This window comes from Thamnophis elegans, chromosome 4 (genome assembly GCF_009769535.1).
Source record: "Thamnophis elegans isolate rThaEle1 chromosome 4, rThaEle1.pri, whole genome shotgun sequence".
In the NCBI taxonomy this organism is placed as follows: domain Eukaryota; kingdom Metazoa; phylum Chordata; class Lepidosauria; order Squamata; family Colubridae; genus Thamnophis; species Thamnophis elegans.
In genome coordinates, this window is record NC_045544.1 from 43448428 (window position 1) to 43476133 (window position 27706).

Below are 27706 nucleotides of genomic sequence, written 5' to 3' on the forward strand. Positions count from 1 at the left end.
CCACAATAAAAAAAGATGCTAAGGTCCTAAAAAGTGTACAACAAGGTTGAGAAATGATATGAAGACTAAATTGTATGGTGAATGGTTGGGGAAACTAGGGAAGTCTAGCCTACCAAAGTGAAGGACTGAGAGGGACATAATAACTGTCTTCCAATATTTGGAGGGATTGTCACAGAGAAGAGGGGATTGACTCATTCTCTGAAGCACAAGAGAGCAGGACAAAAAGTAATGGGTGGCACCTTGTCAAATCCAACCTAGAAGTAAGAAAAAAAACTCTGACACTGAAAACAATCAATGGAATATCTTGGCTCCTAGAATTGTGGATGCTACATCACTCAAGGTTTTCAAAAATGAACTGAACAACCATTTCACCAGTATGGTATAGAACTCCTGCCTTGAGCAGGGGTTGAATTGCCAAGATCCCTTCCTGCCCTATGATTCTATATTCCAAATGCCCATTACTACTTAGATTGCTGCATTTTGTATTAGCTGTAGGCTCTGGATGATAGGGTTCATTAAAACCATGAAAGCAGAAAGGATTCCACCAGAAGTTAGCAAAAATCTATAAAATGAAACAACTACTTGTCATTAAGCAGAAGTGAGAATAAGTAAATTTACTGAGGAGTCATCTTTTTTAACTAACAGATTGTATTAAAAGGCACAAGCTTTTGTGAGCTTATCAGTTGTCCAGAGTGGTTTAATTCTAGTGGGAGTTTAATTCTTCAGTCTCTTCACCAGCTCCTTGTATCTTGCAATACTCCTATTACTCTTCCTCTCTGTTATTTTGGTAATCAATTTCCCAAACCCTATTGGCTGCTGAATTTCTTGTTATTCCAAAAGTAATGCATTATCTTAAACAAAAACATATTTTTCTTGACATAAGTAGTGCTCAAAAAGAATGCATATAATTTTAATTCCTTTTGTTGTGATTGAATTTCATCAGCACTCAATTTAAAAGCTAGCTTATACAAGAACAGAGCTGCCCTTTGGTTTAATTAGGTTATCCATAGAAAATCAAAAATGCATGGGCTCATCAATTCATTTTTTCTGGATAAACTTTTTCTCAAGGGAATTCAGTGTATTATAGCCTTCCTATGAATGCCTCAAGAAGTGTCAAATCACAGTTAGATGTCTTTCAGTCTTTCTCCCTCAATTTGAGCTTTTATGGCACAGGGAGGCATCTGATTTTTGGCAACCGATGTAGAAAGATAAAATTCTTTACTGTTGAACTACAAAGCCTAATTTTCCCTCTTTCTTAGATGTTTTATGGACAACAATTTCTTTTCAGAAAAGACCTCATATTTTAGATACGTGAAGGAGGAGAGAATCAATATTTTGCATCTAGTTATATTAGGTCAATGGGAGGCGATGGCTCAGAGGCTAAGATGCTCAGCTGGTCAATCAGAAAGGTCAGCAGTTCGGTGGTTTGAATCCTTAGCGCTATGTTACGGAGTGAGCTCCCATTACCTGTCCCAGCTTCAACCAACCTAGCAGTTCAAAAGCATGTAAAAATGGAATTAGAAAAATAGGAACCACATTTGATGGGAAGGTAACAACGTTCCGTGCACCTTCGGTATTTAGTCATGCCGGCCACATGACCACAGAGCTGTCTCTGGACAGCGCTGGCTCTTTGGCTTTGAAACAGAGATGAACACCGTCCCTAGAGTCAGGAACACCGTCCCTAGAGATGAACACCATCCCTAGAGTCAGGAACGACTAGCACATATGTACGAGGGGAATTTTTACCTTATATTAGGTCAATAGCCTATTATGACTGCAAGTAATAGGCAAGGAAAGACAGAGTCAATTATTTCAAAATATATATGTAGATATGGAAGATACTGTATTTTTTTTTTCTCTCATTCTACTGGTTAAAGTATGTTACAAAGTTAGAATTAAGCATCCTCTATTTTTGATTGAGGTGAAATTACAAAATAGAGGTCTGACTGAAGAGTAAATTAAAGCACAGGATAAGGAGAAGCAAAAAGATGAAAGAATCAGGGTAGTTTTCAAGAAAATGACTGTGTTCTTTTGTTGTATATTAGGATGGAAAATACTATATTCACCAGAGTATGGAGCAGGGCTGTTAAACTCATGGCCCATGGGCTGGATGCATCACACACTGACCATACCCACACCTAGTTCAGCAAAAGGGGGGAAAGTCACGATACCGCTGTGACAACACAAATTTGACACCTTTGGTGTGGAGCTTTTAGATTTTTTTTTTTTAGAAAAGAGATGCTCATTCTTATAACAGTCATAGAACCAACCAACCAATTAATCAATCAATCAGATTAGAGCTGGAAGGGAACTTGGAGGGAACTAGTCCAACCCCTTGCTCAAGCAGGAGACCCTACACGATTTCTGATAGGTGGCTATCTAGTCTTTTCTTAAAACCTCTAGTGATGAAACACCTACAACTTCTGAAGACAAGCATTCCACTGGTTAATTGTCTTCATTGTTATGAAGTTTCTCCTTAATTCCAGATTGCTTCTGTCCTTGATTAGTTTCCATCTATTCCCTCTGGTGCTTTGGGAAATAAATTGACCCCCTCTTCTTTTGGGCACCCACTCAAATACTGGAATACTGCTATCATGTCATTCCTAGTTGTTCTTTTCTCTAGACTGGCCATACCCAATTCCTACAACCATAGTTCCTATGTTTTTGTCTCAAGGCCCTTAATCATCTTAGTTGCTCTTCTTTGTCAAAGTATACAACCAAAGTATACATTATATTATAAATGTTATTAGATATACACAACATGGGCATTATTCTTAAATAGCCATTCATCTGGCTTTGTTTCCTAGCAGTGACGTGTGGTGAGGTTTATGGCTGGTGAGGCACTTACACAGGGGTTTCAAATTTTTTTAGACTTGTGGACTTCAACTCCCAGAATTCCACAGCCAGGCATGCTCAATTCCGATTTAAAGCGACAGCATTTGTTTTTCTCCTTTGCAAAATAAGTTTTACTTCATTATTTTTCTTCTCCTTTCCCTCCTTCCTCCCTCTCTGCCTCCCTCCCTCCTCTCTCAAACAGACACACGGACACAGAGAAGTTGGATCCCTTTTTCATTCACTCTCTCTCAAGCAAACACAAACACAGAAGTTGGATTGGATATATTTTCCAATGGCTTGAAAGCAGCTCCTTTGCCATACCTCCCCCCATTCCCCTGCTGCCTTCCGATCCGAGCCTTTGATTGCAGGTGGAGCCACGTTGCCTTTTCAAAGTTGTAATCAGTGAAGCTGGGCTTATATACTTTTATCCAGCTGTGTGTGTCTGTGTGTGTGTGTGTGTTTGTTTGTTTGTTTGAAAAGGCAACGTGGCTCTGCATGCAATCAAACTTTTTGAATTCCTCCCCCCTGCCCACACACGTACTTTTTCCAGCTGTTTCAGAGAGGATTTCAACTCTGCTCTTGCCTGCCATCATGAAAAGAAAAAAATGTAAAAGGAAAAAGGCAAGAGCTCTGAGGTCAGACTGAGCTAGCTGCTCCCAGAGCCTCCAAAAAGCCTCTAAAAAACGCCCTCTACAGGAGGCAGGAGGACCACGTGCCTCATCTACATAAGGAATTTTTCAGATTTTAACCCTTGCTTAGCTCTGCTTGAGTGATCATAAAGTCAGACTAAATGAGGCACCTCGTTCTTCTGCCACCTCCTGTAGAGGGCACTTTTTAAGAGGCTTTTTTACACAGTTAAGCACTAAGCAGTGTCATCCACTGTGACTCTGGCAGCAACTAACTCAGCCTTTTTCCTTTTATTTTATTTTTCTTTTCATGATGATAGTGGTGAGGCCCTGCCTCCCCTGCCTCCACGTCCCTGTTTCCTAGCATAGCTAGGATGATTTCCCAAAAATCATCCTATATTACATGATTTTGATTGGCTTCATACATACCATAACTGTAGCTACATTTTTTGGGAAAGCATTTATGAGAATAGAAAATGAGGCTGTCGCTGCAGCAGCAAAACCAATTGCATCCATTGCTCGGACCAAAAAACACAGCCCTATGAATATTGGCCCATCAGGTGCTCTGTCCAAAAATCTAAAGAGAAAGATATAATGAATCACTCTATCTCTTAAAGCAGATAATCCTGCTTTAATAACAGATGTTATTTAGACAGATGTTAAAGTTGTAGTATATTGACTGGTTTAGCAGTGTTCTACTGCAGAATAAAATAAAAGTAATTTGTATTTTCAGCAATGTTCCAAATCATAGAAGCACTAACAAACATTTCATCCTGATAAATTTATCAGGGTCAAGATAATTGCCTGGGACTTACAGCCTAATATTAAAAGGAATGGGGAAAAAAAGGTTACTTCTATTTTTCAAAAGAATGAAAACAATGAACTCCAGAGATAACCCATCCTTTCAATCACAGAATTAATAAAAGAAGTTAATAAAAGAAAAAAGAAAGTAGATACATATGCTAAAATAAAATAGCCACCGCAACACAGTAAAGCTTTTATGAAAAGATGCTGCATAAAACAGATATCTATACTCACCCAAAGAGAACCGTGACACATCCCGAGATGAACATGCCAGCAATAAACATAAATTTTGCTCCAATCTGTACAAGCTGTAAATTATATTTTTTTTAAAATGTTGCTTTGGAAACTTTCTTAAGTTTCAAAAACAAATGATATATTGACATAACCACATTTGTAACATAGAATTCAACCTAGTTTTACACATTGAAGTAAACTAGTGCAATTAACTGTTCTTTACTATTACTAACAGTTCATACATTAATGACATGATGATACTTTATGAACTACTGTAGTAGCAGTATTGTAATAATGCTTATAATCACCAAAGCTTATTGAAAAGATCTAGAAAAAGTGACTGACCCATAAAATAGTTTTTAAAAATGTAAAATGCATACCATGAATCTAATTCTAAATTCACCGCAGAATAAATTGATCCTGATATTGCTGAAGCACCATGGGAAAATTTTGAAATTTCATAGAAAATGCAAGATACAGTAATAAACTATCAGGCAAAATTTTTGAGCTGGTGGACAATTTGAATACTTTTATGTTGAAGATGTGCTCATTAAATGACTACAAAAGAGGTTGTGCCTATTCACAAAATGGCTGCCATTCTGCAAGGCATAACAACTGAAACACAGGCCATTTTCTATCACTATAGCTTTGTTGTTTAATTAAAGGTTCCAAGGATTTTTTTTTTAAAACTAACTTAAAAAGTTTGAAAAGCCATAGTTTAAACCAGGAGTGTTAAACTCACAGCCTACGGGCTGGATGCATCACGTGCTGGCCACTCCACCCCGTTTTAGCGAAGGTGGAAAAGTCATATGTCACTTGATAACGTAACAACACAAATTTGACAGTCCTGCTTTAGATGATCAGGACACTGAAAAAAATATGTTATGTAGAAAATATAATAAAGGTTTTCAATTTAGCAAAATGGCTAAAAGCAGAACAGATTTAACAGATTAACAGAATTGGAAGGGACCTTGTAGGTCATCTAGTCCGACCCAAGCAGGAGACCCAACACCATTTCTGACAGATAGCAGTCCAGTCTCTTCTTGAAAACTTCCAGTGATGAAGGCCCCACAACTTCTGAAGCCAAGATGTTCCATTGGTTGATTGTTCTCACTGAAATTTATCCTTATTACCAGGTTGAATCCCTACTTGTTCAGTTTCCATCCATTATTCCTTGCCTGGCCTTCAGGTGCTTTGGAAAATAGCTTGACCTTCTCCTCTTTGTGTCAGCCCTCAAATATTGGAGCACTGCTATCATGTGTCACCTAGTCCTTCTCTTTACTAGACGAGCCATTCCAACTACTTGCAATGGTTCATTGTATCTTTTAGCCTCCAGTCCTTCTCTTATCATTTCAGTTGCTGTTCTCCGCACTCTTTCTAGAGCAGGTGTCAGCAACCTGCGGCTCCAGAGCTGCATGCGGCTCTTTCACCCCTCTGCTGTGGCTTCCTGTCTCCCAATCTGATGAGATTTGAACTGACAAATTTCAGGCAGGAGTCAGTGAACAGAAGGAACCTGCACTACTACACTCTAACCACTGCACCACCACAGCTCATATAAGATCTAATAGATCGGAATCACTAAGTGATTCCAATTAGAATTTTCATCTTAAAGTACGTGTTCAGTCACTACCTCTGTCTGGAATAATATTTCCTCTGATGTGAGATCAATCTCTTCCTTCCAGGGTTTTTTTTAAAGTGTATACTTGGCTACGCTAAGCCTAATGAATGGGGGCTAGGCTGTTGTGACTGCCCTTCAAATTGATGGATTGGTCTTTATTCTTACCATAAATGTTTTAGTCATAACTCCTGATTGTATAAGAATATAAAATATTGTTTTCAATTTAAATTTTTTGTTGTAATTTGTAATATATATTGTGGAGCTATATTCTACACAAAGATGGTAGATTTGGAGTGTTCTAGAAACTAGATAAGAGAGAGAGAGAAAAAAAAGAGAGAGAGAATGAGAGAGAGAGAGAGAGAGAGAGAGAGAGAGAATTGAAAATTTTTCTTGCTACAGATTTGCATTTGTTTATGTGCTAGAAGAGATTGAACAGTATGCCATTGATATTACTGTATTTGTATATTACTGTATTTGTATTTGTACTATATAAGACGCACCAGAGTATAAGCCGCACCAAGATTTTGAAAAGGGAAATTAAAAAAAAGGTTTTGCCCTCTGCAGACCTCCCAAAAATGACCTGTTTTTCATGAAAACCACCCGATTTTGGCAAAAATGGGCCCGTTTTTTTGTCAAAAAAAGGGCATGCATAGCCTTTAGCAGGCTTATAGAGTGCTCCTGGAGGCTAGGAGTGGGGAAAACAGCCTGTTTTTCGCTCATTTTTGCTCTCCCCAGCCCCCAGGAGCACTCTGGAAGCCTCCTAAAAGCTATGCATGGCCATTTTTTAAAAGGGGGCAAAAAAACCAGATTTTCAGCCTCTTTTTTGAGGGAAAAAAAGTTGCATCTTATACTCTGAAAAATACGGCAATTCTTTCTGTTGCTCCTGGGCCATGAATTAAGATTCTCATATAGTCCTAAATTCTTTGATTACTTTATAACTTGAATGGTTTTGGATTTCAGAGACCTGTTGAGAGAGTCAATTTTTGCAGAAATCTAAGGGCACATGTTCAACTGACAATGTTTTTAGTTAATATGCACTACCATTTGGAAAGCTAACTTTTCCCAGGCACTTTGTTTACAGAAGATTAGAACATTATGATCTATTTCACTGGTGCAATGAACTTTTTATCAGGCTATATGATATTTTTGCGTAGTCAAAATGGTATTTTTGAAGATACTTACATATTTTCCCATTATCAATGATGTCAGGAAGTTGAATAACGCAAAGCATCCAAAAATAAATCCAACAATTGTACTACTAACTCCTTTCTTTTCTGCCTTAAAAAATCAAATACAAAAACTTTTTTAAAAAAATCAGTAGAATGCACAAAATAATTACATAGCTCAAATTTTACAAAATGGCCTAATGAAAATTGGCTTACCACAATGCCATAGGAAAAGAACTTCTGACTATGATAAAATATACATGTCTTTTACCTGATTTGTTTTCTATAATTTGCATTTTTGTGATATGGTTACATTTATACACTCCCTTTTAGCTGTAAGTCTTACAGTATTGTGAAAAATGATTGCAAGTATAAAAGTATAAAATAAGAACAGGAAAAAGTGGTATGTTGGCCTAGTGATAAAGCTGCTCACCTTCTACTCAGAAGGTTAAGAGTTCAATCCTAGATAGCGGCAGATGTTTTTCTCTTAGAGTGCAAAGAAAAAATATCTGCTGCAGGTTTAATTGCTGGTTTTACTATTTCATCACTAGGGACTACCTGGGTGTCGATAATTACATCGTTGGTTCTAATTTATTTCACCCCATGTGTTCTATAAACTTAGCACTAGTGCTACAGTGAACCTTAGTTGTGCCTTTCTCCCAAAATCTAAACGATCTATGGTTGACCTCGTAACCTACAAAAAATAACTGTCGAGGTCTATGTTGCCCTTTCAGTCTTACTTGTGAGGGAATATGCCCCCACGCTGGGGCTCCGAATGTATGTAGGTAACTTAAATCTGGTTTTTTGCCATGCCACCTAGTGAATGGTAATTCACCGGTTGTTGTATTCACATTATTTAAAACATGGTTACTACACATCATAGTTTCACCCCACTGTGTTTCCGGCAAACCTGAACCAGCTATTATAGTTCGAGCCATGGCCTGCAATGTTTGACCCCTTCGTTCTACAAACGAATTATGTTGTGGCCTATAAGGAGCAGAACGTTTGTGCTCGATTCCAGCTGTTCTCAACATAGTTTGGAATTTATAATTGGTAAACTCCCTCCCATTATCAGTAACTACAGTGATAACCTTGGCTTTCATCTTTCTTTCCACAAACCTCAGCCAATTAAAGAAATGCTGAAATGTTTCTGTTTTGTTTTTCATTAAATAACAGAAACCATATCGGGAATAATGATCCATGATACTCAAAACATAACAGGCACCTCCCAAACGGGTTTTAAAGGTCCTATTATATCAGCAAAAACAACCTCCAGAGGTTACTTTGTTTTAAAACCATTCAGTCTGTTTGCAGGAGTAACTTTGCTCTTCTCCTGATTGCAAACATTGCACTTTAAATATTTACTGCATGGTTTTAGTTTTACTCCCTCAGCCAACTTAACAGTTTGTTGCTGCATCTTGAAATTAATGTGGCCCATGCGTCTATGTAGTAAATGTATACATTTTCATGTGGTTTCCCATTATCATAAACTGTGTTAGCCATCTGGCCATGAGATATAACATATAAACCATTTGTTAATTTGGCAGTAACCCTATTACCTTCTTTTTCAATTATACAGTTATGTCCCCTAAAGGTTACTACATAGCCAATATTAACTAGAGCCCTTACTGATAATAAATTAAATTTCAGTTTAGGTACATATAACATTGGTAACTTCTCCTTTAGGAATGAACAACATGCATTACCTTCACCAGCCGCCTTCACCTTCCATCCATTTGCCAAACATACATGTTCCTTGCTCGTGGTCATTTTTACAAACCTTTTTCTATCACTAGCAGTGAACTGTGATGCTCCACTATCAACAACCCACAAATCATGGTTTACTGGTGCATTGCTAGACATAGCCAAAGTAGACATAGCTAAGTTGACATTAGCGTTTTTTCTAGCTCTTCCGGCATTCTGCTGTTTTGCCTTTTTACAGAACCTAGCTATATGTCCCTTAGCCCCACAAGAATAACATTTTCGAACAGTATAGGCAGTAGAAGGTGACTCCTCATGTTGTGGTGGTTTCTCTCTCAGTTGTTCCCTTTCCATCCTTCTTCTTGACTCTTCCAACAGTCATGCAGTAATGTCAGCCAATGTTAGTTCATTTCAGGTTAGGATTTCAAGAGACAACACAAAAACATCATAACTCTAATCCAGTGAGGAGAGTTTGATATAAACTTGATGTAGCTCAGAAAAAAATAATTCTTTTTCATGTAGCTCCTGAAAAACCACTTTCATGAATGTTAAATGAGCTAACATATCTCCACCTTTCAGAAGACGTGCCCTAAACAGTTTGTAAGATGTATGTGTGCACCTACAGTGTCATGCACATAAATTCTCTCCAAATTCTCCCAACATCTTGCAGCAGAATCTTCTCCATGAATGTGTACTAATTGTTGGTCATTCAGTGTTAGACCAATAATACACAACGCTTGTTCATTGCTTCACTGAAAATCTGCTATCTTCTTTGCATCATCATCGTTATCTGGATTCCAAGCAGTTACATCCGGTGGATTCTGTACAGCATCCCATAAACCTTCCCTACGCAGAAGTAGACTGCATTAGACCAGGAAACATAGTTTGCTCCATCCAACCAGGTTATTATTGATAGACGTTGATGGGTTGCTCACCATCTTCTCCAGGATAGTAAAATCACTAAATGAACAGCTGTCTGTATGCGGTATCGCGTATCAACACCAACTCTCCTTTAGCTACGTCTGGTACACTCTGGGCCCATAACCAGTGTTATGTAAGCTCCCCGTTGGGAGAGCGAGTATGTTCAGCGAAGCGTTGTGAGAGTCGTGTTGGAGAACACACAAACCAGCATACCAAGACACTGCAGTTTAAATAGGCTTTTACTTTCGTTGAAATAGAGATATCAGAGTCCATCAAACAGTCCAAGTCATACACGGATAATTCAGTCAGTCATCAATGTCTTTCAGTTAAGGGATAATCCAAATAACATAGTCCAGTAACATATAATCAGTCCAGTAATCAAGGTTTGCTAACAGTTGCAAAACTTACAATAACTCACAGCACTCACATCAGATCAGCCTAGCATCTAACAAACAGAGAGAGAGCTAACAGACATTCTGGCTCCCTCTTATGGCCAATTGAGGAAAACAGCAACCAATCACATTTTACAGTATGATTTAAAGAAACAAGTATAACATTGTTACATGGTTTATGTATTGCCAACCCAACAGTTAGAATTATATTCCTAACACTCCACATGGCATCAGGAAAAGCATCTGGCCTGTAATTTCTATTTCTATTCTATTTCTATTTATTGAATTTATAGGCCGCCCAATCCCGGAGGACTCCGGGCGGCTTACAAAAATAAATGCTCAGTTCCACTCAGTCGGCCCAGCTCTACCCTGAATTAAGGGACTATAGCAGGCATGTCAAACTTGCAGCCTGCTGGCTGGATGCATCAAACACTCGCCATGCCCACCCCTGTTTTAGCAAAGGGGGGAAAGTTGCAATATGTCACATGACAACATGTAATTGCAACTTTGATACCACTGGACTACAGGGTTTTAAAAAGCAAAAAAAAAAAAAAAAGCAACAAGAGGAAAAATAAATTTAAATGCATGAACGCCTGTGGCATTGGAATGGTGGCAAATATTGAAAAGTAGTATGAATTTTTTGCTGCTTTTGGTACCCCATCTCTCTGAGTTCAGTCATTTGTATAATTATTTTTTGTCAGCTTAGGTGAATGTTTAGCAAGTGGTAACAATTTGAGAAAAATTGCACATATATTCAAATGTCTGAGTGATTGTAAATCATACACCAAAAAGAACACTGTTACAACAAATGGAGGTGATGTAATCATTTGTAATACATATCCATGATTATGCAAGCCGTTTCTGTATGAATGCGAAGTGAATGTTCTGAATTCCCTTTTAAAAACCAAGCAGCACAATAGTGCTCAGTCCTCAAAGAATGCAAGTATACAACTTTGTAGAAACTGCTTTAAAAAGGCTGCTTAAACTCAGTGGAAATCTAATCCAACCAAGAGGAAAAATGTTGGAAGAATTGCACATGTTTATTTCGTTTTTTAAAATAGTAAATAGACAAAGAAAAAAGCTACCTAATGATATAATTATTTAAACTAATTCAAAACTACACAAACTTTTAAAAATGTTGTAACTATTATGTTGCTTCTACATATGTACTAGATTTGAGGAGGGAGACAAAACACTTTTTGTAGCAAATAAAAGTTTACAAAATGTGAGTTTTTATATTTTGTGAACTAAAAACTGATAAAAGAGCAAATAAGTCTTTGTTATATGAATTGCTGTATCACAGAGGCCATCATTAAAGAATCTTATTGCAGACTTTTGTTTTAAACATATACATCCATTTACCTCTCTTGGAAAAAATGGTCCCAGAATCGAGTAGCAAACCATTGAACCAAAGTTGAGGGATGCTGTTGATATCATGATAAACATCTGCTGTCTGCTCAGCCGTTTTGGTTCCTCATTGGCAATCTGCGATCTGTCATTATCTTAGGAGCAAAAATCTCTCTTAGAATAGAAAAATAAACTCAGCCTTCAAAACTAATAGAAACAAACAAGTTTCTGACACCCATCAGCTAGCCAAAAAAATAAATAAATACAGAACCTTGTATTTCAATAGGAGCATGCTTGTTTTATAACTTGTCTCAAATCTATTCATGACTACAGTTCTGTTATAAAGCTGTAGTTAAAACAAGAACAGATTTCTAAAACACACTCACTAGATAGTGCATTCTTGAGCAAGTTTTAGAAATACAGAGATTAATATTCAAAATCTGTCTTTCAGTAGGATTAGGAATATGAGAATTCATCTGTACTTTAGCCTCCCCTAATCCAGAGCTTCCAAATAAATTGGGTTGCAGCTTCTAGAAGTCATATGCTAGCTGGAAACTTGAGAAGATTCAGTCCAAACAATTGAAGAAAGACTGATCGAGAAAGACTGATTTTGTTGGTATCAGATTTTTGAAACTAAAATTTTTATGTCTTGAAATGCTCCAGACTAAATACTAGGTATGAACTAAGCAATGAGAGAAGAAAAATATCACCAAGGTAATGTTTATCTTTAATTTAACATTCTAAGTTATTATTTTACATATTTACAATGCAACTCAGTGCTTCTTTATTCAGACCAAGTTATAATGTAATATTGATCTTAGGTGTCTTCATGTCCCTCTTGACTGCTAGTGAATTAATGGACAGGTCCCTGCAGGTTTCTCTACAACACTTTTCAGAAGTGATTTGTATTTGCCTATTTCCTAACACTGAAAGAAAATGACTAATCCAAAGTAATTTAACTGGTTTCAGCCTAAGGCAGGACTAATCACTTAATGGTTTCATTATGATATTTTCATACTCATCTTTCTTTACTTTCTCTGTATTTATTTATATATACATACATATTTAATCTACATGTAATCTAACCTATATGTAATCTAATGAGAGAGAGTGGGGAGAGGGGGAAGGAGAGGGATCTATCTAAATTCCTTCATGGAAGTGTCCCAGATTCTAACCCAATTCCTTTAACCTCTGGACCAAGCTGTGGTTATATACATTATTGTTTTTAATGTCTTCAAGTTAGTCTCAACACCTGGCAACTGCCTGGACTATTATAGTGTCTGTAGGTTTGTTTGGTTTTTTTTTTTAGCATTTGGAAGAAATCTTTGGAAGCAATTAGCCCTTGCTTTCTTCCTAAGATTTTGTGTCTCAGGCAGGACCCCAAGGAACAATCTCCCAGTTTGTTAAAATAAACAAAAAAAAAACCCTCAAGCACTCTAGGTAGTAGATATGACCTTCAAAAATTCAGTTTACAAGGCTAATTTTTGTAAGTATGCCGGTTTGATGTAGTGGTTAAGGCACTAACTTAGAAAACCAGGACACAGTGAATACTAGCCCTGCCTTCTGCACAAAGCCAGCTGGTTGACCTTGGTCCAGTCGCTTTGTCACTCCTGGGAAGGAGGCAATGAAACCTTGTCCTGCCACGAAAACTAGTAAGCCTTGCCAAGGAAAGTAGAGGACTTGGCAAGAAAACCTAGGCACTCACCAGAAATCAATACCATTGCATAACCTCTTTCTAAGGATAGAGGGGTTAAAATCCACTAGCCTTACATATGATCAAACATGTGGAGAGCACAGGGGCTATTTGTAATTCCGGACTGACATTCCTCCGATGAGAGCGCTGCGGGGAGGGGAGAAAACTACCCCAGGAATGCCGACAATAAGCTCTGCTCCCCCCCCCCACCTCACCTGGACTCTCGTCATCCGGGGGACCCATCGCTTGGTAGCTTTCCATAGCCGCGGAGCTCCTGTTGTAAAGCGGCTTGGAAAGGAGCGGAGGCTGAACCCCCCTGCCTGTCTCTTCGAGGTCCACCGTCACAGAGTCGATAAAGTTCAGCCGCCGCGGTCAGGAACTTCCTAAGCGTCCGGAGAAAGCGATTCCGATTCAGCCGGAAGCAGAAATCTACCCAAGGCTGGGATCCCTCCTTTTAAGTTAGCCGCTGAGATCGGAAATTATCTCATATTTACTCACCTGTCAGCAAGCCAGATTTATTACTATGACGACGTCTCAGGCACGCTTCAGCGCCCTTTGGAAATTAAGGATAAAAGGTCGAGTTATGCTCTTCTCTGCCGTCTTATTTATAACAGCCGGTATTGCTTTCTTCCGGATTTTAATCCCCCCCTCCTCTTCTTTTTTTTCTTTACTTCCCAGTTTGCCTTAAAAATCCCTTGGTCCTGCTTTGCTTTTTGATATCAACCAAAAGTTTAAGTAAATGAGAAAGAAACATGGAATATCCGAACCTTAATTGTACTCTAGGGGTCGTTTGGAAATGCACTTAGTTTTATATATTTACACTATACTGTAATATGGTTTACATTAATGTATTGAACTCAAGCCACGGTGGTCAGTAAGCCATAATTTATGGCATATTAAAGTTATCTAAATCTTTATCTAAAGAGAAGGAGAGAAATGAGGAGTGGAAAGGGGAGAGAATAGTAGGAGAGAGGAAGGGGAAGTAGAGAAGGGAAGGAGAACAGAGAGAAGAAAGGAGGTAGGGAGGACGATGAGAGAGGGAGAAGAAAGTGAATGCACAAATATAGTGTATGGAGAGCAGAAGAGCCAATAACTGGGTTTTTTTTCCTTTTTCTTTTGGGGAGTTGATGGTAAGATGAATTGATATAAACGTTTAATAATATAATATGATGTTGGCTATGTAATAGTATACATACGATTATATGTTATGAAAATGAAAAATAAAAAACTTTGTAAAAAAAGTTATCTAAATTCTTCCAAATGCTTTTTAGAGTAAATTATGATTGCTCAAGGTGTTTTGGTGGGGGCTTTGCATTTTAATGGGCATTTTCTGCCATTCATTTTAATAGATGGATTCATGTATGTGAATTTATGGCTTATTTACCTAAATGTAGTTAATAAATTACAACTGATTAAAGTCACAAAGCCTGTTTTACTAGCCTCAACATGCTCATTTAATATTTTAAATATTCTAAACTAGCCACTTTCAGCTCAATGTACCAGCCCAAATGTTGGCTATGTTTGCCAGACAGGCTTATGCATGGTTAACAATTATGACTTATTGAAAATAACCAATCTTCTTGGTTCCTATAGTAAACCGCACCATATTAACTGATCACATGGGTTTGAGTTTGCATAATAGATTAAATGTGATTTGCTAGTTTGTGTTTCAGAGAATCATATAAATCCAGCAAATATGTTGATTTATTAGATTCAAATCCTGATTTTCCTGCAGGAGCACAAGATGTCCTAGATCAAGGGTGTCAAACTCCAGACGTCATAGCAGCTTCATGTGATGTATTGTGACTTTTTCCCCTCTTCACTAAGCCGGGCATGGGTGTGGCCAGCATGTGATGCATCCAGCCTGCGAGTTTGACAGCCCTCTCATAGATAGTGTTGCTACCTCCATTTTTCCCAGAATGATCCTGTAAGATAGATAAGATGTGAGAGAATCCTCCAGCATCAGTTCTGTATTTAAACTAATGTACCATATTTGGGACATTTCATGTTATCTCTATATGGTGTAGCAAGTTAGCACCAACCCCTCTCCTAGAAAAATGAATTAGTCTAGGAAATATAAAAAGGCAGAATATTATATTTCCCTGGATGAGAAATGGAGAAACATGTTTTTTTTTAGGCAGGAAGCAGACTCACTCTTAATAGCCCCCACCCTCTCAATAGCCCAACAGCAGATGTCCACACTTAAGAGATAAAGAGATAGCTAGGTCTATTCATAGGCAAACTGCCTCACCCAAGATCCAACAAAGGTAGGATTAGCCCTCTACCCATCTAGCAACACAACTCACCACATGGCACCTGGGAAGATTACATCACCCAGCAAGGCTCAACCAAACTTGGGACACTGACAAACCTGCAAAGTTACCCCTGCATGGCCCCATGGGAGACTAACAACCAATCAGAATACAATCAAATTCAAAAGCCCAGAGAAGGCATAAAACCTAGGCACTTTCAGAATCTCTTCCCTTTTTGCCCAGGACCTCAAACCATGTGATCCTGTCCACCATTAAACCATCTTTCCAAGCAGTCCCCATGTTTCCAGTGTCTTTCTTCCCACTTGGAACTGAACCCAGATGGACATTTCTTCCAACAATGGAAAACAAGATGCCTAGAATAATCATAAGTCTCACAAATCATAAACCTGAGGAGTCTAAATATGTTTTAAACAAAATTTGCTCTGTGGAAATATGTATATATTTCTATCTTCAAATCATTTCCATTACCCTATGTTCAACAATAAATAATCGTCTATCAGTCACTAACCTTCCCAGTACTTGGTAGATCACAGCAGGTTGACAAGAAGCAAAGAAAAAATAAAAACTTCTTACCAAAGCTGCTAACTTCCAGACAAAGCCAAAGATATTACTGCTACTTCTTTATTTCCTATTTCACTACTTCCGATGTTGAGGAGAAATTCTGATTCTTTCTAGCCAAAGGTTACACCCAACCAAAATCTTTCTCCATGTGGTATCCAACCCACCTTTGTCTACTTTCACTGCACTCTGCAAAACTGAAGCTAAAGTTGGTCAAAACTTACTAAAATATTTAGAATGATTGTATCTTTAACTTGTGAATATTTATCTCTCTGCTGTTAAAGTCTGTCAGTCTTCTGTAAACGAGCACCCTCTGGATGAAGAAATGTATGTGTTATTTTGAAATTCAGGCAATCAACGTTAGTAAAAAATGCCCTCAGCTTCAGAAGTGATGTTAAAATTTTGACTCCTTTACTTTTTAAAATGTTACTCATTTGAGCTTTTTCCAAAACTGCATTGCAGGTTTCCTGCATTAATGTTGTGTGATCTTATGTGTGATGCTCAGAAATAAACAAATGCATTTTTCTTAGCCAATATTTTATACAAATTCCACTAAATGCAATGAATAATCCACAATCACTATAAATTTTACCCAAGTGGATTTGCACAGGAATAGCCTTAGAAAATAACACTTTTTTTTTGCTTTGGTAGGGCAACTTTTGAAATAGGATGCATAGGGCTCTACTACTTCTATTACCATATTAAACTGAAGCCATCACGTTCTACTGAGATGAGTTCTCCATTGAGTTCCAAATTATTACTTCCTCATAAACTTTTTATTGGAACCTTACATGTTTATGTTTACATATTCAGTCGTGCCTCCTAGCAAAAGTTGAAACGTAACAACGTCACATAAAGTTTCACAATTTGCAGCAACTGCTTTGCAGCCTTTTTGCATGATAGCAACCTTTGTAGGTTGCTACCATGCAAAGAAGAGCTCCACCTAGTGTTAGGTATCAAAAAGCATTGTCTTCCACTTGAGAAGTACTGTATTTTCCTGGGAAAAATCAGAATGAAAAACCTAAGATTTTAAATCCAGGACATTGTATGGAGTTCCAGCAACATTCTGTGAACGAGGAACATACCAAACACTTCGCTTAGTTTAATTTCGTCTAAAAATTTTCTTAGAAGAGTGCGTTCGCACTCAGCAGTAACTCAAGGAGTACAGCAGCATTTACTAATTTTAAAAACTGGTTTAGAATTAGGAATGGTAGGGCAACAAAATTATCTATTACCGAGTAACGTGATTTTTTTTAAAAAAAAATCAAATGTATTTTTAAAAATAGAACCATAAGAATATTAAAATAAAATTTGACAGCTGTTAGATGTTGACCTGCGTGACGACTTGGTTTTATTTACCTCCAAGCACCATGCACCTATTGGCTAGTCTCCATAGTAGGTGAGAGGGGTGAAAGAGAAACATATCAGAAAGACAATTCAGTTGCACGTGTTTTTTTACGGCGATCTTTAATAAGGCAAGGCAAGGCAAACAAAAAGTTCATTTTCCAAAAAAAAAAAAACCAACTCCGATCCAAAGTAACAGAAATGTACTTTGTCCTTGATAATTTACACATTAACCAAGTAACCATTAATTTATACATTAAGCAAGAACCATTCCCTTTACACTCAGCAACTGCTTCTATCGTCCAATCAAAACTCCCGAAAAGAAGCCTCACTCGCGCCTTTCTGGTGCGGTGCTAGTCCGAGGATATACTTCCGGCACTTAGCATAGACACCTAACTGGCAAAGCTCTCAGGGATTCAGAGATTCCCGCTGCCCGAATAGGCGACCTTCCACTTCGATGTAGGATGGCGTCTAGTAGTTCTGTGTAACCTTTGAAATTCCTACAAGTTCCCACCCCTTCAACCCTTGCCCGGTCGTGTGCCACAAAACAGGCAATAGAACCAGACACCTATTTTCAGAAGCGGGGCTTGGGTCTTTGCGGGGGTTTAAATAGGAGCTCGGAGGCTCCACCTCTTCCTTTTCATCGGCGACTCGTGGAATTTGTAAGGTGAGCGCGCGCCTTGCTAGGCCTGTAGTATAGTTTAGTTTAGTTTAGTTTTTTAAAGATTATTCGTTTCTTTTCCCTCTTCGGGGCGGGGGGGAGCGGGGAGAGAGCCGAGGAGGAAAAGGCGGGAGGAGAAGCCACAGGGGAGTGCGTGGTTCCGAAGGTTTAACGGGGATTTTTGTCTTGTTCTCAGGAACTCCGGGAGGGAGCATTTACCACCAGCCATGACCGAGGAAGGGTAAGTGTGCGCGAGGCGGAGATGCTTAGAACGGTGTCCACGAGGCCACTGGAGGGCCGGCGCGTGCTTCCTTGTCCTAGGCATATGCACAGAGCGCTGGATAATATCCGCTTCCTTGATTGCTTTGCTCCACGTGGTGGGGCCTAGTGCTTCCCCCCAAGAGTTCTTAAAATAATATTCTCTTTTTCTGATTTTTGCTCGCCGGCGAGTTCTGTAATCGCAGAATATGTATATGTATGTGTGTGTGTGTATGTATGTATGTATATGTATATGTATATATGTATGTATGTGTGTGTGTATATATATATATATATATATATATATATATATATATATATATATATATATATATACACACACACATATACACGTACATACACATATATACACATATACATATTCTGCGATTACAGAACTCGAAAGTGCACCCCCACCACCACAATACAACTCACAGTGAAGACAAAAATATCCCTAACCCAATAATCGTATTAACAAACACCCACTCCCATTATACCAGTGTGATGTTACGTGGCCATGCAAGTCCATTATACTACTAAGTTATGTGATTTTGCATTCAGGAGTCAGACTATGCACACCAACTTGATTGTAAAAAATATGATTTCTGTAATTGAGTTGTCAAAGTCTGGAGTCCCCTGCCTGATCCAGTTATCTCAGCTACAAAGTTTCACCGTTTCAGTCACAAATTGACTTCATACTTTGGTCACTACAACTCCTATTTTGCTAAATAGGAGTTAGTGCACTTATGGAATTTGCTAAACTCCTAACATGCCTATTCTCCCTGTCATTGTATTTTTATTCTTTTATTCTCGTTTTTGTTTGACAAGTTCCAATAAATAAATAAATAAATAAATATTCAGGCATTTCATGTTATATGTGCCCGTGTGTTCACAGGAGAGAGTGATAATGAAGTTATTTTTATTATAAAGGTTATAATAAAGGTTATCTCTACATTTATATTTATCTAGATGGTACAAACATGTTTATAAATTTATCATGTAAATATATTTAGAATATATTTATGTGATCTATCTATGCAATGTTCCTGTAACTATTATTAATTGTGGCAGAATTAATTTTATTTGCTGTGAGGTTAAAAACTGGATGTGAGATTTTATCGCTAGTGAGCAAAATAAAATAATACAGTGGCTTCAGATGGTTTTTATCCATGGGACAGAGATGTGGTGCGTTATTTGAATTCTCCCTTGAACATCTAAAATCTTGAAGCATTGATGGAAAGGTTTTCATTACTTTTCTGTAGAGTTGGGCAGGAGGGGTTCTGTATCATTAAGGTGAAATAAACACTAGGAAAGATTTTCAGTAACTGCATCCAAACTCAGAGCAGCATTGAGGAAAAAATAGCACAGTTTCAAGTAATTATAATCAGTTTCTTCTACTTTGCTTTGAAATGCCAGTCTGTTTGGGTTTTTTAGAGTTTTATCCTACCCTTTTTTAACATATACAGTTCAGAGTGATGAACATACCAATGCTCTATTTTCCCCACAACAACCTATGAGGTGAGATGGGCTAAGTACAGTTGTTGTGGGCCAAGTCACCTAGCTGGTTGTTCATGACCAAGGCAGAACTGCAACAGTCTTCTGTTTCTAGGCTTGTACCTTAGCAGGTGCACCAAACTGGCTCTCAAAAATAAAAGGACAGAATAGATTTTTTTTTTTAACTTTTGTGCCTTTTACTTCAGCACCCTCTATGTCAGATGATGGGGTTTTTTTAACATATATTCACTAGCTACCTGCTTGTTGGAATGCATATTTTACAGGATTAGTTTTGTGTTCTGATGACTAGAAGTGGCATAGACCTGTGTTTTGTGTCCAGATGCTTGTCTAAATCATTAATGTTTCTCTAAAGTATGAAATTATTTTTCCTCTAATTTCTAACTTGTTAAAGGACTCTTAATTTTCCTCTGTACTCATAATTCATATCTGTTTTGAACTTGTACATCCTTTTCATTGTTTAGACCTTTTGCATCCTTGTGCTTCAGGTTATCATTAGAATTGCAATCAAAATTTTAAGGAATTTCCAAGTTACATGTGTTAGCTTGCTTATTTTTATATTTTGTTACATAGCATAACTGCTGGAGGCATAATGGATGTCAACACCGCCCTTCAAGAAGTGCTCAAAACAGCACTTATCCATGATGGATTAGCTCGTGGAATTCGTGAAGCTGCCAAAGCCTTGGACAAGTAAGTGATTAGGCTGTCTCCAAATGAAGGTGGGATTGTACAGCCTATTGCTTTGATTTTGTGTGAGATTCATGTTTGGATACTACTTTTGGAAGAATCCTAAGATATTTAAAGACATACATATTCTAAATGTTAAAGTCTATTGTGCCAATAGTTCTGTTATCAGTGTGCGGTGAAATTAAATGTGGGACTTAAATTGCAAATTTCCTTCCTTACACTGCAAGGTAAATGCTGACATGATTGACCCAAATGTGTTGTTAGTGATTAGTGTAAAGTATGTTATGATACATCAATTCCAAGCTTAATTCAGTTTCAGTTGGGTTCAGTCTTGCGTTCCTGGTATGGGACAAATTGGTGAAGGTCTTACCTTCCTTTTCTTTGCTGTGTTTTCATTTCATTTCATTTCTTTCAAAATATCCTGAAAGATGCCCCAGAATGAAATTTAGAGATCTTTGGCAGTTATATTGGAAAGGGGAACAAAACATGCTGCTGTTACTGCTTCCTTCAGCAGTACAGATAGTTCTCAGCTTATGACCACAATTGAGCCCAACATTTCTGCCAAGTGAAAAATTTGTTAAGTGAGTTTTGTCCCAATTTATAACATTTCTTGCTGCAGTTAAATGAATCAATGATGTTAAGTTAGTAACATGGCTGTTAAGTGAATCTCACTTCCACATTAATTTTGCTTGTCAGCCGGTCACAGAAGGTGGTCACATGACCCCAGAACACTGCAAGCATCATAAGTATGAATCAGATTCCAAACATCTAAATTGTGATCACATGATCATGGGGATGCTGCAATGGTCATACGTGTGGGGAATGGTCATGTCACTTTTTTCAATCCCATTGTAAATGAATGGTAACTAAGTGAACTGTTGTAAGTCGGACTACCTGTATTCTTCTGTACATACCAGATCCTAAAAACGTCTAATTGTTTGACCCCAGTTTGGTGCTTGAAGAGGGTGTGTAATGTAGAGAAGCTATATCTTCCAGGCTTTCTACTTACTCCTCCGAAAAATACTGTGTTCAGTAACAAGTTGCAATAATAACACCCCATCAACATCTTCCCTAACATGAAATGCATTTTTCTGGGACCATGTAACTATATTTTAAGGATCTGCAGGCCATTATATGTATAAATTGGTCACTTTGAGTAGTCTTCGTATGGATTAAAGCACACATGCTTTATATGTGCACTAAACTAGAGCATATGGTTGGTCTCTGGACAGAGACGGCATATGACTTGATCCAGAGAGGGATAAAGGGGAAAGGAGAGCCAGTAGTATGTGATGAGGTAAAGTAGGTTCATTGGATGGCTACATGGAAGTGATGATAGAAAGATAAAACTGGCCATCAGATAAATTAATTAAATGTAGTTGGGAAGATGGGAAAATAGCCGGTAGGCTGAGCTGGTATAGTTTAATAGTGGGATGCATTTCAGATTTCAGCCAGAGGGCAAAGATGGATGTACTGTCATACTAACTAATTTTAGAAAGTGGCCAGGTGAGCAGCAAATTGTATATTAGATTCAAAGATAAGAACTACAGTGTTTGAATGATGACTTCATGAAAGTCGGATACCCCTTCACTCTTTATGAGTGACAATGATAGTCTGACAAACCTGTATATAAGAGTTTATTTGGTGAGTAAACAAGCTAGAAACAGCATAAACCTAAAGGTCATTCTTTGAATGACTAAGTGGTTATGCTAGATTTACCCACTTCTGTGGTAAACAAATGGATTTTGTTAAAAAATGACTTAAAATGGAATTGGTGAATGATAACTGGTTTTATCATTGATTAAGATATTTTCATAAACATATTACATTTAGTCAGTTACTTAGTATTACAAATTTCTCTGTGAATTAAACATAAAACTTCACAGAAACATTTTAGCTCTTTTTCATCTTTCTATACCACCTTCCCAAAATCTATTTCTGTAACACAATTAGGAAATGATTGAAAATTATGACTTGGACTTTGTGGTTGTAATCCCCTCAGACTTCATATTTTACACCTTACAAATAATTTGATCCAAACAGCTATGTTAAGGAAACAGGTTATTTTACCAATTTTATTTGATAATTTTTCCATTTTAGACGTCAAGCCCATCTTTGCGTTCTTGCATCCAATTGTGATGAACCTATGTATGTGAAGCTGGTTGAAGCTCTTTGTGCTGAACATCAAATCAATCTGATAAAGGTAACAGGTCTTTTACTTAGAATTGGTAATGTGCGACAAGTAGTTTATAGTAAAATTATGCAACTGTTTGGGATTTCTTGGTTAAAACAAGTTAGTAATGCTGTACGGTGATGATAACTTGGCTCCCTCTACTGAGAATTGTGAGGAAAACAACCACAAATTGTTACCCTTTTGATCTGAGTGTACAGCTGCTGTTGATTCTGTCTTTATTACACTGTATTGTTAGCACTTCTAACAAAATGCAAATCTCTCTTGATAGGTTGATGATAACAAGAAGCTTGGTGAGTGGGTAGGCCTCTGCAAGATCGACAGAGAAGGAAAACCTCGTAAAGTTGTGGGCTGCAGTTGTGTGGTTGTTAAAGTAAGATAACATGTTCTTTTTATTTTAGATTATTTGTGTTTATTCAATTGTATAATTGTACAGGCTCCTTAAAACTGCAAGTACTACATATCCTTTTGAGTACTACATTTAAAGTACAGGTAGTTCTTAATGACTGGTCATTTAGTGACTGTTCAAAGATATGGACCTTCTCAAAGCTATTTAGGACTCAGTTCCAGAGTTCTGGCAACCAATTATAACCCATCAGTCATGTGATTGAATTTTGGGCATGTGACAGCTCACATTTAAAGCTTTTGTAGCAGTCAAACAGCCTTAATAGGACCGTCATAGGACTGTAATTGGGTATTTTTTGCCAGTTTATGACAAAAAAGCACCCACTGAATAAGTTCATTTTAACGGTCGTGACCCAAAAGTGTAAAATCAGGCACAGTCAAATTAATGAGTGCTAGTTCCTAAAACTAATTCCTAACTCAATTGTCATAAGTTGAAAACTACTTTTATTTCTGCCATATAGAAGTTGCTTTGTTGCTCATAAATACTGTATATACTCGAGTATAAGCCTAGTTTTTCAGCCCACTTTTTGGGCTGAAAAAAGCCGCCTCGGCTTATACTCGAGTCAGTGAAAAATTTGCCCGAAATGGAGGAGAAAAAGGGGCGGGGCCATGCCGCTGGGTGACACTCGTGAATGGCCCAGTGCCCCTGTGAGTTTCCCCTCCCTCTGTGTCAGTTTGCCGCGCAGCGCGCACCGCACCATCCCCCCTCCTCACGTTCTAATGTAATGCAGGGCTGTCTTACGATTCCCCTTCCTCCCCTCCTGCCGCTCTGCAACGATGTCCCACCTCCTCCTTGTTATGGCAAGCAGCCACATAGCGATGTCCCACCTCCTCTGGTACAGTGATCCAATGATAGGAATCACTGTGCCGTGTGTCATAGGAGGCGGGACATCGCTCCCGCGGCTACACGGGACATCATCATCACAGCGGGACATCAGCATCATGAGGTGAGTGAAGTATTTCATTGAATACACCGCTAGTTTACTGTTTTTCTTTGAAATAAATATTCAAAAACATTATTGGTATCTATTTTTATTTTTGAAATTTACCGGTAGCTGCTGCATTTCCCACCCTAGGCTTATACTCGAGTCAATAACTTTTCCAGTTTTTTGTGGTAAAATTAGGTGCCTCGGCTTATATTCGGGTCGGCCTATACTCGAGTATATACGGTAGTAGAAAAAAGTGGAAAAGCGCTTTTTGGGAGATGTTAGTCTGTATAACAAGACAACAAGTGTGGCAGATAAATAATGTTTTCTAATGTTCTATTGCCTTTGCATTCTTCTAAATTACCACAGTTGTTTAGTATACCAAGGAGCTGCCAGTAAGACAAAATCTGCTTAACTTACAAATGTTCTGCAGAAGATCATTGCTGGCAATAATAATGCCAGAGCACGAGCCTTGAAGACTTTGTAGTCATTGAGGTCCCAGTAACGGCCACATTGATATCTTATAGAAGGATTTTTCTTTTACCCTAAAGGATATGATTAACAACTGCTAACCTAAATTGCCTTTTTTCTTGATTCTGCAATTATAATAGATCACTAAATACTTACTACTATGGTCACTATGTAATTGTTTAAATCAATAATTTACTGGAATACTAATATACTGTTTTGTTGTAGGACTATGGCAAAGAATCTCAGGCCAAAGATGTCATCGAAGAATACTTCAAATGCAAGAAATGAACAAATAAAATACATTTGAGCTGACAGTATATTTGTATTTTGCTGGTTTATGATGAGTTTCAATTATTTATATAAGTTTATGAGCGATGAACAATGAAGAAAAAACATATGTACAATAAAGTATAAAATTGAATCAGTGATACAACGATATAGTCACATGGTGATCTACAATTGCCTTACAAATCAAAAGTTTTTTGAAATAACAGGTAGACCTTGCTTACTAACCACTTGTAGTGACTGAAGCTGCAACAGCATGAACTAATAATGTTTAGAAGGCAGGTCCTTGAACTTCTGACCATTGCAGTGTCGTGGTCACATGATTTGTGCTCCAAGCTCTTGGCAACTGGGTTGCAGAATGGTACTGTCACATGATCACCATTTGTAACCTTCCTGTTGGCTTCCCACAAGCAAATTCAGATTTCAGAAAATGAATATGGCTGCCCAATTCGCTCTGGGTGACCCCAGGCGCTTTATTCCTGAAGAGCTGTTTACATGCTGAGCTGACCTGAAGTTTTATTTTTACAAAACAGTTGTAGCCTGCTATGGTTAAGCAAACTAAATTTTCCAGGGGTCACAATTGAATACAATAGTTAAGAATATTTCAAATTGACTGAGCTACAGAGAAGTCCCATGATAATCACTGATGAGTGATTCTCAATTGCTCAGCCAAAGTAGCAATTTTTGTGCTGAATTGGAGTAACTTGAATTTGAACTCCATATTTTGTTAATATTTTATTTAAAATTACAAATTTGGGAGTGGTGCAAACCACAATGAACTATAGAACTAGGGTTTATGTTTGTGTTTTTACATCATTCCTATATTTCTTGGCATGAATTCTGTATAGAAGATTCCATTCCATAAAAAGAATCCTTTTGATTAAAGAGATTTTTGTACAGAAACTAGGTTTGAAAAACATTTTTAGCCCTAGAGAGTAGGCACTCAATATCTGAAATACTATGAATGGAAATTCATAGTATTCATTAATTTGTAAATGAAATAAGGGTGATGTCCAAGAATTTTGAAGAGGTAAATAGTATTCAGTTGGGAAACTAAAATGAAATGGGTCGTTTGTATAAAACCAAGTTTGTGATATGTGCCATAACAAATGATTACATAAAGAAGGATAACACGAAATTGGAGCTACTCAAAACATTCAAAATGTATTGTGAATGAAACACCGCCATTTCCCCTATTCTATTTAGGATAGTTGCTTCAGGGATTCCCCATTCTCATGCATGCACAATATTTATAAATTTAATATTAAATTTATCTAGACTTACATTATAGACAGACAAATCCTAGTTTTGTGAATTTCCCGGGCAATCCTTTCCACAGCCTTAAAAATTACAAGCTGTTGATTAATAGCAATATTTGCATTAACCATAAGAACTTGCATTTTATTTTGAAACATTTAAATTGTTCAGAAACTACATGGTGGTGTGATGGTGCAATTAGATTTTTTTTAATTGGTAATAAATCAGGAAACAATTACGGAGATTCATAACCTCCACAACTTTCTGAACTATAAGGAGAAAGGACTATAAACTTCAAACCATCACAGGAAATAGTATAATTCAATAGCAGCTCTGGACTGTTCTCTTTGGACTTACCTAAGGGTTGGTTCACTGACGTATCCTATTTGACCAAGTTGTTTTAAGATTAAGCTTGATGCAGGACATAACAGTCACTTGTTTGATTCAAGCTTTTACAATATGTTTTTAAACTCTTACAATGTATTCTTCAATTTTAAACAGGTTGAAAAAAATTGTTAATTCACTAAGCATGTTTACAATTTAGCGAAGTGAACAAGAACTTGTTCAGCAGAATAGCTGGCAAGTTGACAAAAGATTGCTTGATACTGAAGAAAATAGAGTTCCCTCTGTATTGTGGTTTTATGGTTGCCTTGAAAATGGGCTGATTCTGGCAATGAGATATTGCAATAGCATGTTACTACACTAGCATACTATTACCTCCGGGCTAAATTTATGAGTCTTTAAAATTGATTTGTAGGAATTAAATGGGCTAGATTGTGAAGAATTTGAAAAAGAAATTAGAGGCACTTCAGACATAACAGATAAGAAAGATTAGTAACTTCATGAGCGGCATTATAGTCTGAGCTGGAAAAAGTTTAGAATTGAAACCATAGAGAATCTACCTTCAGAAACTAATAAAAGGGGTGGTGGAGGTGTGTATTAACGTTTTCCAGGATTCTTTAGCTTACCTAATATTTGCATTAAAACTTAGTGAAATTTCTAATCATTAATCGTCGTATGGGGCTTGACATCAGTGACATCGATTTTTTTGGCTTCGTTCCCCCTCTGCTGTTAAAATTTTACATTGTTCCAGAGTACCAAGGAAATGTTGGATTAAAACTAACCAGCATAGTGGTTGATACATGTGGTTGCAAGAGAAACCTAAACCATACAGTGTAAAACAGTTCAATGCTTTTTCTTTAGACTTCCCTACAGCAATACAATAATGTTGAATCATTAGTAATATTCTTAAAATGAATATGCTTCAATAAGTTGTTGATTACAGTTGCAAAACATTCTATCTGACCATGAAATACATGCATGAGCAAAACCTGCCAATTATATCAGATTGTCCCTTTAGATCTGATAGAGAAGGTAGTTACCATTTGCCAGGGACTTAAATTTGGGGGAGGTGGACCTTCTTAGCTGTGGCACTTACTTTGTGGGACATTCTCCTGCTGCCCCCCTCCCTGGGTTAGGCTGGTTCCACCCCTATTGATGTTCAGTAAGTCCCTCAAGACGTGGTTATGTGTCACCAGGAC

The 27706-nt window shown here is 37.6% G+C and overlaps 2 protein-coding genes and 3 non-coding genes across 5 annotated transcripts in view; 4 read left to right on the forward strand and 1 right to left on the reverse strand.

Annotated features, from left to right (window-relative positions):
- The window catches only part of LOC116508257 (MFS-type transporter SLC18B1-like), a 38033-nt gene extending 23709 nt beyond the window's left edge, over positions 1-14324 (reverse strand). Inside the window, exons 1-5 of the mRNA XM_032216802.1 lie at positions 13553-14324; positions 11660-11799; positions 7300-7395; positions 4500-4573; positions 3891-4038 (exon numbers count right to left, since the gene is read on the reverse strand). Coding sequence (XP_032072693.1) covers positions 3891-4038; positions 4500-4573; positions 7300-7395; positions 11660-11799; positions 13553-13598 — 504 coding nt within the window. The 5' untranslated portion in view covers positions 13599-14324. The remainder of the gene's footprint in view (positions 1-3890; positions 4039-4499; positions 4574-7299; positions 7396-11659; positions 11800-13552) is intronic.
- Positions 14325-18117: 3793 nt separating this feature from the next.
- Positions 18118-24940, forward strand: LOC116508336 (40S ribosomal protein S12). Its single transcript, XM_032216908.1, has 6 exons — positions 18118-18179; positions 18370-18414; positions 20517-20633; positions 22731-22833; positions 23093-23194; positions 24849-24940. The coding sequence occupies exons 2-6, from the start codon at positions 18401-18403 to the stop codon at positions 24909-24911; spliced, it is 399 nt and encodes a 132-aa protein (XP_032072799.1). The 5' UTR covers positions 18118-18179; positions 18370-18400; the 3' UTR covers positions 24912-24940.
- Positions 22182-22253, forward strand: LOC116508553. Its single transcript, XR_004255369.1, has one exon. It is a non-coding gene; the product is annotated as a small nucleolar RNA SNORD101 (small nucleolar RNA).
- LOC116508572 lies at positions 22933-23022 on the forward strand. Its single transcript, XR_004255386.1, has one exon. It is a non-coding gene; the product is annotated as a small nucleolar RNA SNORD100 (small nucleolar RNA).
- LOC116508568 lies at positions 24542-24668 on the forward strand. The gene has a single exon (XR_004255383.1). It is a non-coding gene; the product is annotated as a small nucleolar RNA SNORA33 (small nucleolar RNA).
- Positions 24941-27706: the final 2766 nt, after the last annotated feature.